Source organism: Oncorhynchus clarkii, chromosome 13, assembly GCF_045791955.1.
Source record: "Oncorhynchus clarkii lewisi isolate Uvic-CL-2024 chromosome 13, UVic_Ocla_1.0, whole genome shotgun sequence".
In the NCBI taxonomy this organism is placed as follows: Eukaryota; Metazoa; Chordata; class Actinopteri; order Salmoniformes; family Salmonidae; genus Oncorhynchus; species Oncorhynchus clarkii.
In genome coordinates this window covers 31,652,556-31,666,481 of record NC_092159.1, presented here as the reverse complement: position 1 = coordinate 31,666,481, position 13,926 = coordinate 31,652,556, and the positions used below count along the sequence as shown (strand labels likewise).

Genomic DNA, 13,926 nt, shown 5'->3' with positions numbered 1-13,926 from the left:
TATGTCTGAGTATAACAGAACTCATATGGCAGGCGAAAACCTGGGAAAAATCCAACCAGGAAGTGGGAAATCTGAGATTTGTAGTTTTTCAACTCTTGGCATATCGAATACACAGTGTCTGTGGGGTAATTTTGCACTTCCTACGGCTTCCACTAGATGTCAACAGTCTTTAGAACCTTGTTTGATGCTTCTACTGTGAGGTGGTGCCGAATGAGAGGGGAATGAGTCAGAGGTCTGGCAGAGAGCCACGAGCTCGTGACGCGTGTTCATGTGGAAGTTACCTCTTGTTCCATTGCTTTTCTACAGACAAAGGAATTCTCCGGTTGGGACATTATTTATGATAAAAACATCCGAAAGATTGATTCGATACATCGTTTGACATGTTTCTACGAACTGTAATATGACTTTTCATCTTAACTTTTGCCTGGACCTGCCAGCTCGTCGTGAGTTAAGATTGTGTACTGAACGCATGAACCAAAAGGAGTTATTTGGACATAAATGGTGGACTTTATGGAACAAATCAAACATTTATTGTGGAACTGGGATTCCTGGGAGTGCATTCTGATGAAGATCATCAAAGGTAAGTGAATATTTATAATGCTATTTTTGACTTCTGTTGACTCCAACATGGCGGATATCTTTTTATGTTGTGTTGGTCTCGGGGCGCCGTACTCAGATTATTGCATGGTTTGCTTTTTCCGTAAAGTTTTTTTGAAATCTGACACAGCGGTTGCATTAAGGAGAAGTATATATTTAATTATGTGAATAACACTTGTATCTTTTATCAATGTTAATTATGAGTATTTCTGTAAATTGATATAGCTCTGTGCAAATTCACAGGATGTTTTGGAGGCAAAGCCAAATGGATATAAATATGAACTTGATCGAACAAAACATGCATGTATTACGTAACGTGTTGTCCCGGGAGTGTCATCTGATGAAGAATATCAAAGGTTAGTGATTAATTTTCTCTCCATTTCTGATTTTTGTGACTCCTCTCTTTGGTTGGAAAATGGCTGTATGCTTTGTGACTAGTTGCTGACCTAACATAATGATAAAAAAGCTTTTCGGCGAAAGCAGAACATGAAATCGGACATTGTGGTTGGATTAACGAGATTTTTAACTTTAAAATGGTGTCTAATATTGTAAGTTTGAGAAATTTGAATTATGAGATTTCTGTTGATGGAATTTGGCGCCCTGCAATTTCATTGGCTGTTAGCGGAACCCCGTTCCTAGACAGGTTAATACCAAATTAATTATTGAGCTCGTGGGGCAGCAGGTTGCCTAGCAGGTAGGAGCGTTGGGCCAGTAACCGAAAGGTTGCTGGATCGAATCCCGGAGCTGACAAGGTAAAAAAAAAATGGTCATTCTGCCCTTGAGCAAGGCAATAAGTTATTTTCATGCAATCCAGATGACAGCGTTGAAAGACACCATGGAGCCACTTCACTCCACTCAACAGTGGATTCTGTTTCCTTTCCTGGAAAGCAGGTAGAAGCACCAGAGGTTCTTTCTGTGGTGTTATCTATTAACACCACTAAAATTCCAGCGTTTGTGAGACAATGAGCGCACTGCCTGTACACAGCATTCCAGAAAGGTACATTAGCCCACACCCCCGGCCCGCCTCTTAGAAAGCCTCAATCCTTTCTCAAACCCCTTGACGCTTGTTATGCAATGGTTGGGCCAGTTGAAATGCCATGCAGTAATATGGTATGCTTCAGTGAACTCCTCTCTCTTTCCCTCGCTCAGTCTTTCACGCTCACTTTCTTTACAGAGATAGTTACTGGTTCCTTTCAGTCTGAGGGCTGTTAGTTAGTAGTAGTGCATTGCCTGCGGCAACAATGGGCGGTCTTCTTTATGCTTTATGGAAAGGGCAACATTTTTCCCCCCCAGAGGTTAATTTTCTTCTGATTTACTATCATAATTTTTGTAGCATGACCAAAAGGTTTCATTTATGCACAGGAAGCAACTTTATTCATCCCATAAAGTGATACAAAATTATGAGCTCTTGGACTTTAAAAACACATTTCTCAAATCTTACCAATAAATATTTGATGAGGTTATTTCCATCTCAATATATACCTTTTAATATGTGGAGACAGGCAGATATTTGGCGAATGCAGGACACAAGTTTATCCATTACACTGATTCAATGTGGGGGTGGGGGGGTATTGAAGTCAGTCTAGCTACTTTGACCTGGCCCAGACAAGTTGCAGTTGTCAGATATTCATCGACAAAGGTCCAAGAGACTTGTCACCTGCATTTAGTCACATTACTCTGATACAGGCTCTCATAGAAGATTTAAAAACAAACAAAAAGCAAATCCCCCCGTCAACTTATTCCAAGCAGTCTTGAACACAGTTATAATTTTCTTTAGGAATTCACAATGTTTCACTACATAGAACAGTGCCCTGATTCTTTCGACAGCAATATCAAGATTCTAATCATTAGCCTACTACTACACGGAACATTCAATAATATTCAAAGACAGTGATTTGCTATGTATTTTTCGGCATTATGCAATGTCTTGTAATAGGGCACTTAATTGGATTGTAATGGAAATCGGGCCTTGCTACTGCAGTTAAGAAGAAAGAGGACCCAGCTCTGTCAACTTGCATATCTTCAAAACCCATTATCTTTCAGTGCAGTATTTTACAGTAAGTTGACAAACAACTCGTTCTAGAATCAGAAATTGAGTAAAGTACTTATTTCCCTTTTTCAATTGGCTTTCTCCTGACATAAGCTGGTAATTTCAAACACAGAACTGAAATATGATCTGTCAAGAGTAACTACACTTTTGATGCCTGCCTGTTCAACATTAGCTTACCTCAATGTAGGAAACGCTTTGAAATTAATATGTATTTTAAGGATGAAATTCTTACCCACCTTAGCCCCTATAAATGAATATGGAATGAGACACACAAACAAAGCTGTGTAGAAGAATGCGCAGTTCTTCAGAACTACTGTAGCCTACTGACTTCAAAATATATCCCTCCTGACAGCATGGATCAATAGCTCACAGGGAAAGGGCAGTAGCACTTTGCCTTTCCATGTGGCATGCCATGCTTAAATCTATTAACTTATTTCATTAGTCAGCCATTAAATCTAGCTTGTACTGAGGCAATAAGCACACTAGAGACAAACAATATAATAATGGAAGTGACGTATAGATTCACACAAAAAAAAAGTTAAGTCATGTGGAACTCATGGAATGTCATTCATCCAACGAGCAGTGCATAAGTCAAGGGATGCATTTGCTACATACATGTTTTGGTGGCCCACTGATGGTTGACTGAAGAGATTTTATATCCAAATGAATTATGCCAAAAACAGCAGTCCGCAGATATTGCTGACCCAGTCTAGGTGGACCGCTACCAGTTGTAGATAGGGTTGCAAAGGGTGGACATTTCCCATGGGAAGTTAAGCCCGGGAATTTTGATTAAATTCATATTTTATTAAAGTTGAGAAGTGAACCTTTTTTGTGGGATGCACAAGGCAATTCTAGGTCTTGTGGCATATTTTGGTTAAACTATCCCCAATTCAATGGAATTGCAACCCATTCCATCACTTGTGCAGCTGATTCTCAAGATCTTGCACACTAATGAGTTGCTATTGAGCCCACACTACTACACAGTCTGAGCCAAGGACTGACAAGCTTTCTCGTAAGTTTTGATTACAATACTGGGTGGGGTGAATATATTTTAGATGGCATACAATTTTTTTGTTAACTAGTAAATAGTAGCCTACAGCAAAATGTGTTTAAAACATTTCTAAATTGTTAACAATTTCTGCTAGTTAGTTTTTGCTACCATGTGGGTTTTAGCTGGCTTGAGCCTGCTAACTGAGGAGTGTTAATTCACCTGTTTCCATACAAGTTTCATTTTAAAACATGTATCTTACAAAGGAGTTGTTTAATCTAACTGCTTAACTATTTATCTGTACATGGAATTGTATTTGTTTGTTTTTTTACTATTTTTTTCAAATCATTACAGGGAAATGCCACGGGCACTATCTGATGTGTGGAGACATTTCACTGCAGCTAATTAGAAGGAAAAACGGTGTACATTTGCAAATACTGTGCCAAATCATATGTGAAGAATGCAACAAATATGCAGAATCATCTGGCCAAGTGCATAAAGTTCACTCAGCGCTCACAACAAGCAACCTCTGACAAAAGTCCCTCGACTTCTATTCGAGGTGAAAATTAGAAGTCAGACACCTTATCGATAGCAACAGCTCCTGGAATCATACGTTTTTTTGACTCAATGGAGAAACATAGTCAGAGAAATGCTGATGAATGTCTTGCTCAAGCTGTGTATGCAACTGGATGACTGATGCTCACAGGCAATGTGTATTGAAGTGATTTCATGTTTTCATAACAATCAGTAATCTGCATTTTTTGGACGTCGATTATGGCCAATTACATTCCACGAGGAAACTGCGTGGCAGGCTGACCACCTGTTACGCGAGTGCAGCAAGGAGCCAAGGTAAGAGTTGCAGGCTATCATTAAACTTATCTTATGAAAATCAATCAAGCTTCACATAATCACTAGTTAACTACACATGGTTGATGACATTACTAGGTTAACTAGCTTGTCCTGTGTTGCACATAATGAATGCATTGCCTGTTAATTTATCATCGAATCGCAGCCTACTTCGCCAAACGAGGAGGATTTAACAAAAGCGCATTTGCAAAAAAAAGCATATTCGTTGCACGAATGTACCTAACCATAAACATCAGTGCCTTTCTTAAAATCAATACACAGAAGTATATTTTTTAAACCTGCATATTTAGATAAAATAAATTCATGTTAGCAGGCAATATTAACTAGGGAAATTGTGTCACTTCTCTTGCGTTCATTGCACGCAGAGTCAGGGTATATGCAGCAGTTTGGGCCACCTGGCTTGTTGAAAACGAATGTCAGAATTGTACATAATTATGACATAACATTGAAGGTTGAGCAACGCAACAGGAATATTTAGACTTAGGTATGCCACCCGTTAGATAAAATACAGAACAGTTCCGTATTTCTCAAAAAGAATAAACGTTTTGTTTTCAAAATGACAGTTTCCGGATTTGACCATAATGACCAAAGGCTCGTATTTCTGTGTGTTTATTTTAGTATAATTAAGTCTATTATTTAATAGAGCAGTCTGACTGAGCGGTGGTAGGCAGCAGTAGGCTCGTAAACATTCATTCACACTCTACTGCGTTTGCCAGCAGCTCTTAGCAACGCTTGCTTCACAGCGCTGTTTATGACTTCAAGCCTATCAACTCCCGAGATTAGGCTGGCAATACTATAGTGCCTATAAGAACATCCAATAGTCAAAGGTATATGAAATACAAATGGTATAGAGAGAAATATGAAGCATGTCTGGTCGGAGGGGTGTATGCTGGGCGAAGAACATTCAGAAATCTCTTCCAATTAAAGGTCGACCGATTATGATTTTTAAATGCCGACACCGATTTATTGGAAGACCAAAAAAGCAGATACCGATTTATCAGCCAATATCTATTTATATATATTTGTAATAACGACAATTACAACAATACTGAATGAACAACGAACACTTAATGTAACTTAATATAATACATACATCTAATCTATTTAGTCTCAAATAATGAAACATGATCAATTTAGTTTAAATAATGCAAAAACACAGTGTTGGAGAAGAAAGTAAAAGTGCAATATGTGCCATGTAAAAATGCTAACGTTTAAGTTCCTTGCTCAGAACATGAGAACATTTGAAAGCTGGTGGTTCCTTTTAACATGAGTCTTCAATATTCCCAGGTAAGAAGTTTTAGGTTGTTGTTATTATAGGAATTATAGGACTATTTCCCACTATACCATTTGTCTTTCATTAACCTTTGACTATTGGATGTTCTTATAGGCACTTTAGTATTGCCAGTGTAACAGTATAGCTTCCGTCCCTCTCCTCACTGGGCTCGAACCAGCAACATAATGACAATTAGCGCACGCTAACTTTCTAGCCATTTCACTTCGGTTACACAAGCCTCATCTCAGGAGTTGATAGGCTTGAAGTCATAAACAGCGCAATGAAGAGCTGCTGGCAAAACACACAAAAGTGCTGTTTGAATTAATGTTTACGCGCCTGCTTCTGCCTACCACCGCTCAGTCAGATATTTAGATACTTGTATGCTCAGTCAGATTATATGCAACGCAGGACACGCTAGATAATATCTAGTAATATCAACCATGTGTAGTTAACTAGTGATTATGATTGATTGTTTTTTATAAAATAAGTTTAATGTTAGCTAGCAACTTACCTTGGCTTACTGCATTTGTGTAACAGGCAGTCAGTCTCCTTATGGAGTGCAACGAGAGAGAGAGAGAGGCAGGTTGTTATTGCGTTGGACTAGTTAACTGTAAGGTTGCAAGATTGGTTCCCCCGAGCTGACAAGGTGAAAATCTGTCATTCTGCACCTGAACAAGGCAGTTAACCCACTGTTCCTAGGCCGTCATTGAAAATAAGAATGTGTTCTTAACTGACTTGCCTAGTTAAAAAAATATTAAATAAAGGTGTGTAAAAAAATAATAATAATTTTTTTTTTAAATTACACTTTTTTTTTTTTTTTAAACATCGGCAAATCGGCGCCCAAAAATACAGATTGCCGATTGTTATGAAAACTTGAAATCGGGCCTAATTAAATCGGCCATACCGATTAATCGGTCGACCTCTAATTCAGATGAATAGAAGTTGAGTATGCGAAGCTGCGTTGGTTGGGAATTTGAGAGGTGTGCATTCGGGCTTGGCATTCCCCTGCAGACAGTCTCAGAGGCACGTAGCTATGTCACAATGGGACGCCAGACTATCACGTCTCTGCATCGGTGGACTCTGAATTACACTTTACACGTGGTGCCAACAGTCATTCATAAACATGCACAATCGCAAACCATTTTCTCTGTGACAGTTCAAAAACTTGACTGGCTTCATTATTAAAGACCAACTGAAAGCATTTTAGCAACATAAAATCTTGTTAAAAAATCTGCTCATATACACCCCCAGGAATAATGACACTTTTCTAAATTGTCTGAAAAACGAGCACTTAGTCATTTTCACATTTTCATAGAATGTTTGGGAATGACGTATGGGAAAGGCATGTGGAATTTCTATAGAAATATAGAGTAGGAATCAAAGCAGCAGTGCTTTTGGACAATTAATAAACACTGCAGTAATTAAAACCTAATAAAAAAAGCATCCGTCTTGTCCAAGACTGTAGTTTACATAGACCGGTGCACCATAGCCAATCATAGCTACACTAAGCCTATATGCAAACAAGCCATTTGCCACATGGCCCTGCCATCATTCACTTTGAACCAGACTGTGTTTACAGGCAGTAGCAACAGCGCAACTTTAGATCATTACAAAGCAGTCGCCAAAAGCCACAAAATACACCTGAATGGATTTATGAAAATATATAAATACAACGGGAGTCCTCTTACATTTGGGAACTTTACAGTCCTATTGATGAAACAACCATGAAAAAGGTAGGCTCGCTCTCCCTCAGTTTCCTATCAACAACAAGATCAACAACTAATGTTATGAGCTAAAATCTAAAGAGGGAACAGTAGATAAGCCCTCAAACTTTTCAGCTTTTAGTTGGCCGTCAAAATTGCACTGATAAATGATAGTTAATAGTAACCTGCACGCCCTTCTGCAGCTTTCCTGACCTAGCGGTTAAGAGAGATGGGCCAGTTACTGAAAGGTTGCTGGTTCGAATCCCCGAGATGACTAGGTGAAAAATCTGTCACTTTAATGCATATGTTTAAATTATATTATGTGAGCTAAACTTCTAAATAAAAAATACAAATCTAAAAAAAACATTCCTTAAAGTAATTTTTTGAGATGACTAATTCTACTGTCCACATCAAAAACGTTAAATATATGTACTTTTGCCTTTAAAAACATTTAATTGAAATAATGTAGAATTCCATTCATTCCTGTGGAGGACTGCGCCCTCCGGGGTGTGTCAATATGGCCGACCGGTGGCTTCAAAGACTGTCAATGGCCAATACATAGGATCTGCAATCCAGGGTTTATATACATCATTGGTCACAACCTACGTTTTGACATCTGAATTTTCAAACTCAAAGACAGCTTTATGGATGCAGACTGACCATCCATGAGATAAATAATAGTTCCATGTTTTGAGTGTTTAACAATGACATTGTTACAAACAGGAGTAAAAGCTTATATTTGGGGGTAAGACAGTTGAACTAAACTCATGAGGCATTTATGAGTTATATTCTTAAAGAATGGGTATTTAGCCTATCATTTAATTACAAGTTTAAAAAATGATGTAACTACTAGGCCCTACCTGTAACAACTACCTGAAAGCCATGTTAATTGTCTTAATCAGAGCAAAATGCGTCATTAACTACAGTACGACAGACGGTAATCAGTCAAGGCACTTAGACGGCCTGCTGAGCTAGATTTCTTCCCGCACGTAGGCCTACCATGATCTCCAAGTTGAGTCACAGCTTTTGAACATGGTCTGGATCTAATGTTGCAGTAAGCTAACAATAGAAATTGTCCTATGCTATGGCACATTTTCAAAACGGGCCTCCTCCAGAAATTAAGATACGGTGTAACTTTGGCTGTAATAATCAGCGAGGACCGACAGACACAAGGTAACATTGTATCTGATTTGTGAGCAACGGTTTCCCAGTCATAGATAACCGAAAGCATCAGAACACATCTTTTAGGACGCAGTCTTCCACGCAGACATGGCCAAATCCTAGCTACTACAAATATGAATGTTTACCTGTAGTCTCAACCTACAATGGCATGCGTAAAAATTGATCTGATGAAACAATTTCAAATGCAATAATGTTTAAAAAATGACAATGGCAGAGGATGGGTAACGTTAGCTAAATCCCCAGTGGGCTATGCGGCTAGCTTGCTGACCGAGAGGTTACACAGACAAGCCCAATTTTAGCGTTGTGATTCACAAGGTACCACCACACAAACTCAGCCAAAAATAATATCGTCCTTAGGAAAATATAGGCCATAGGGAAGAAGGAACATTGGATACTTACATTCTCTGTATCACGCTCATTCACTGTGGGTAATGGCGTTCTGGTCGACATTTTGTGTGTACAGGCCGCTAAGCCCCGAGCTTGGCAGCCGCCGAGAACAGTGCGATGAGTGAAAATATGAATTTGACTTCTTTTTTTTTTTTACACCACCGGCATTTCCTACCCGACCGTCCAAAGGGAGTATTCCACACTACAGCATATCTACCTCAAGGCCCGCTCGGAGCCAGCGCAGGTCTATCTATGCTGATAGATGCGCCCCCGGGTACGAGGCAAGCGGGTGTAGCGGGCCGAAAGAACGGATAGGAGTTTGTATGAAGGAAAGAATCCAGCATTGATCCACCCTGATATATAGGCTGACACACACTAGGAAAACGAACGCGAGATGGGGGAGTAGTAGTAAAAGCAACACCCTACACAGGAGCGAACTTCATTCTCCCCTCCCAAAAGGCTTGGGCGCAGGTTAGCCTACGCGGGTACAACCCGTGTTCATGGAATATCTTTTATAGAACGCATGCAAGCAACAACATTATATTCCTTCGCAACGCTGTAAGACGAAAGAACATGACAGTAGCAACGCCAGGTGGCGAGAGAGGGATCGCGAAACCTAGATCAAAGAGAGGGGAGGAAGGAGAGGGAGGGGAGGGTTTAATATGAATTGAAGAAAATGGTTATGAGGACGTATTTGTGGTAGCAGGAGGAGGTTCTTTATTGTTGACATATGCTGCCAAGGATATGCATGTGCGAACTGTTTGTTTGGAAATCATCATCATGATCATCATTTTTGGGCGATAAATCATCTCGAGATTTAAAGAATGACCTTCCTAAACATTCGAAGTACCGTATTTGTAAGCATACCATCATTTCTAAGCGAATTGGTCATTGATTCCTGGTCAAAATGCATCGACTTCGTATACATTCATTAAAAATACAAGGAAATTATCACCTTGTTTAGCAATAACATAACTAAAAAGCCATGCCTAAGACTTTCGTCTATTATTTGCAATGTCAAAAACGAGTTAAATGTGCCAATGTTGCCATCTAGCGTTTATAATTCGGAATTGCATTGATTGTTCATTTGCCTTTATGTTGTACCCTAAAACGCCTGAGATTGAATCTATATGCTAGCGTTCAGTTATACAAGTGACTAGGTATCCCCTATTCCCTTTCCGCCAAGGTCATCATCCTATGTTATGATACATTTCTGGTACCCCGTGTACATAGGCAAGTTATCGTTACTCATTTTTTTCCCTCTGCATTTTGAAGGGCCTGTAAAGTAAGCATTTAACTGTTAGTCTACTTTACATCTAGTTGGTTAGGAAGCATGTGACACGATTTGATTTCAGGTCCAATGTGTGATTTGCAAGGTAATGAAATGCACTTACAGTTGTGCTCAAATAGTATGGCACCCTTGCACTTTACAATGGAGCAGAATGTTTTCTCTTTTCAAAACTGGTTGAATGGCAATTGTTTACCCTGTAGGGTACGTTAGGCAGGGCTGGGGAGTAACGGATTTCATGGAATCCGTTACATGTAAGGGATTACAAAAACGGTAACTGTAATCCGTTACCAGCATAAATATTGTAATCAATTGAGACTTTTGAAAAACAAGATGATTCATTTGAAGATTACGTTTAAATTCAGTAAGGATGTTTGCGGGAAAAAAATATGACACTACTGTTTTCTCGATGACATTCAAATCAGCATTGAAAAAGGCGCACATTTAAATCTGTTCCACCTGACCCAGTCTGACCACTATGATAACACACCAAATGTGTTTGATGGATCGCGGGAAAAGAGCACAAATAAACTTTCGTAGGCTACAGTACAAGCTATGTCTTACAATGGTGCGACTGGTGACAGCAGTGGTGTAGTCTACGGCGATCCGGAGATCACTTATTATTGATATCTACATAGCGTATTGATGTGAATCACACTGCTGCTCTCTCGTTTAGCTATTTGCGCCTTACGGATTTTGGTTGTTGTGGATGGCTATTCACAAATCTAAGTGTGTATTTGAACCCAATAATGATTGAATTCAAGAAGTTCAAGGTGACTATCAATCATTGTCTTTGAAACCAATGGACAGCCAGTGAAAATTGCGCTCTTGCAACAGCTGCATAGTGCGGATCCCAGCCTATAAGCAATAAAAGCCCCACTTTTATTCTAATCTACAGTGGGGCAAAAAAGTATTTAGTCAGCCTCCAACTGTGCAAGTTCTCCCACTTAAAAAGATGAGAGGCCTGTAATTTCCATCATAGGTACACTTCAACTATGACAGACAAAATGAGAAAAAATCATTTTGACATCAGGGGGTGAGATCTTGCGTGGAGCCCCAGATCAAGGGAGATTATCAGTGGTCTTGTATGACTTCCATTTCCTAATAATTGCTCCCACAGTTGATTTCTTCAAACCAAGCTGCTTACCTATTGCAGATTCAGTCTTCCCAGCCTGGTGCAGGTCTACAATTCTGTTTCTGGTGTCCTTTGACAGCTCTTTGGTCTTGGCCATAGTGGAGTTTGGAGTGTGACTGTTTGAGGTTGTGGACAGGTGTCTTTTATACTGATAAGTTCAAACAGGTGCCATTAATACAGGTAACGAGTGGAGGACAGAGGAGCCTCTTAAAGAAGAAGTTACAGGTCTGTGAGAGCCAGAAATCTTGCTTGTTTGTAGGTGACCAAATACTTATTTTCCACCATAATTTGCAAATAAATTCATAAAAAATCCTACATTGTGATTTTCTGGTTTTTTTCTCTCATTTTGTCTGTCATAGTTGAAGTGTACCTATGATGGAAATTACAGTCCTCTCTTATCTTTTTAAGTGGGAGAACTTGCACAATTGGTGGCTGACTAAATACTTTTTTGCCCCACTGCAATTCATGCTGATAAGAAAATCCATAGGCCTAATGGATACATGCTCAAACTCGCACACTTTTGGCTGTCCCTTTAAGTCTATCTGTAGTTGGTACATCCATTTTTGGACTTCTAAATTATATATATTAATGTAAAGATATCATTAAATTGTATTATTGTATGTAGTAGAAAGCGATGGGTTAGAATAAGCCTACATAACCAACCATAAAGTAAAATGTAACATTCATATATGGCCAGGTATGTAAACTTTAACATTGATTTATCCTGCAATATATGTTGTTCAATTGGTAACATACAAAAACTTAAACACCATTTGATTTTTGCCCACAGTTTAGAAGAAAACTCAAACTAAATATTCAAGATAATACACTGAACAAAAATATAAAAACACAACATGTAATGTGTTGGTCCCATGTTTCATGAGCTGAAATAAAAGATCCAAGAAATGGTCCATATGCACAAAAAGCTTATTTCTCTCATTTGGTGCACAAAGTTGGTTACATCCCTTTTAGTGAACGTTTCTCCTTTGCCAAGATAATCCATCCACCTGACAGGTTTGGCATATCAAGAATCTGATTAATAATATCCTCTACCAGATCGGTGTCCCTAAACCGGGACGGTTGTTGCTAATGTGACTAGAATGATCTAAGTAACAGCCAACATTCCAGGACATAGACGTGTTTTATATGGATAGGAAGCGTACATTCTTGTTAATCCAACTGCAGTGTCCAATTTACAGTAGCTATCATTGAAAAAATGGCATGCTATTGTTTGAGTGCACAACAACAAAACACTTTTAGCACGGCAACTAGTTTACCTTCAGAGGCGAATGTATCGATCTGCTTACGTTCAGTAATCTTGCTCCGATTTGTCAACCTGAGGGTCCCAAGATGTAGGATAGTTTTGTTTGATAAAAATACATTTTTATATTCAAATGTAGGAACTGGGTTCTACAGTTTGAACCCCTGCTGTCTCTGGCCCCAGACCTGGCCATCTAGATGTGTGAAGGTTAGTGTCTTTTCTGTCAGGAGGCTAATTATCCATCATGTATGACATTACTGGGAGTGTGTAAACATTTTATTTTTGTATATTCTATAGTTATGTACTTAAATGTGTTAATTGACAAATTTGGCACATTTGAGCAAACTCCTGGCAGACTTGATACAAAATATAGTGTAGTCATGCTTCACTTGGATCAGTCCGAAACTTTGCACACACACTGCTGCCATCTGGTGGGAGATTTATTGTATAGTCTTTCTCTTGCATTTCAAAGATGGATTTTTTTTTTTTTTTGGTATGCTCTTTTACCAGATCTGTGTTATTCTCCAAACGGTATCAAGAATATCATATCCTTGCTTCAGGTCCTGAGCTACAGGCAGTTCGATATGTCATTTTAGCCGGAAATTGAACAAAAAGGGTCCTTTAAACATCAAAATCATTACACAAGTGTGCCTTTTGCTGGAGACAAAAGGTCACTAAAATGTGCAGTTGTCACACAACACAATGTCACAGATGTCTCAAGTTTTGAAGGAGCGTGCAATTGGCATGCTGACTGCAGGAATGTCCACCAGAGCTGTTGCCAGATAATTTAATGTCTCCTCATAGTACCTGTCGTTCCATGAAATGTTGTTTAATCCATTTAAAAGGTCATTTTTCTGTTTGCTTCAGTAAATGGAGATGGAAGGGAGTTCCATGTGTTCATTGCTCTGTGTAATACAGTGCATTGCCGTGAATTTGTTTTGGACTTGGACTGTGAAGAGACCTCTGGTGGGATGTTTTGTAGGCTGTATGAGTGTCTGTGCTGAATGTTATTTGATTATGCAGTAATATTTCTCATAACTGGGAGAATCAGTTCATCTGTTGTCAACCTTAAACAGGAAAGACTGACATGCATGTTGTTGTTAGTTCTGTATTTGCAGTTAAGGGTAAGGCATGCTACTCACTTCTGAGCCCGCTGCAGCTTTGCTAGTTCTTTCTTTGCTGCACTTGACCCTAT

At 39.1% G+C, this 13,926-nt stretch overlaps 1 protein-coding gene across 4 annotated transcripts in view; it reads right to left on the bottom strand.

Annotated features, from left to right (window-relative positions):
- Positions 1–9,636, bottom strand: part of LOC139364526 (serine/threonine-protein kinase MARK1-like) — a 97,154-nt gene extending 87,518 nt beyond the window's left edge. For 2 of the 4 annotated variants that reach the window (XM_071101320.1, XM_071101323.1), the window contains exon 1: positions 9,060–9,636. In XM_071101320.1, coding sequence (XP_070957421.1) covers positions 9,060–9,110 — 51 coding nt within the window. In that variant the 5' untranslated portion in view covers positions 9,111–9,636. The remainder of the gene's footprint in view (positions 1–9,059) is intronic. The other 2 variants (XM_071101319.1, XM_071101322.1) reach the window with 1 other exon arrangement.
- Between the last annotated feature and the right edge of the window lie 4,290 nt (positions 9,637–13,926).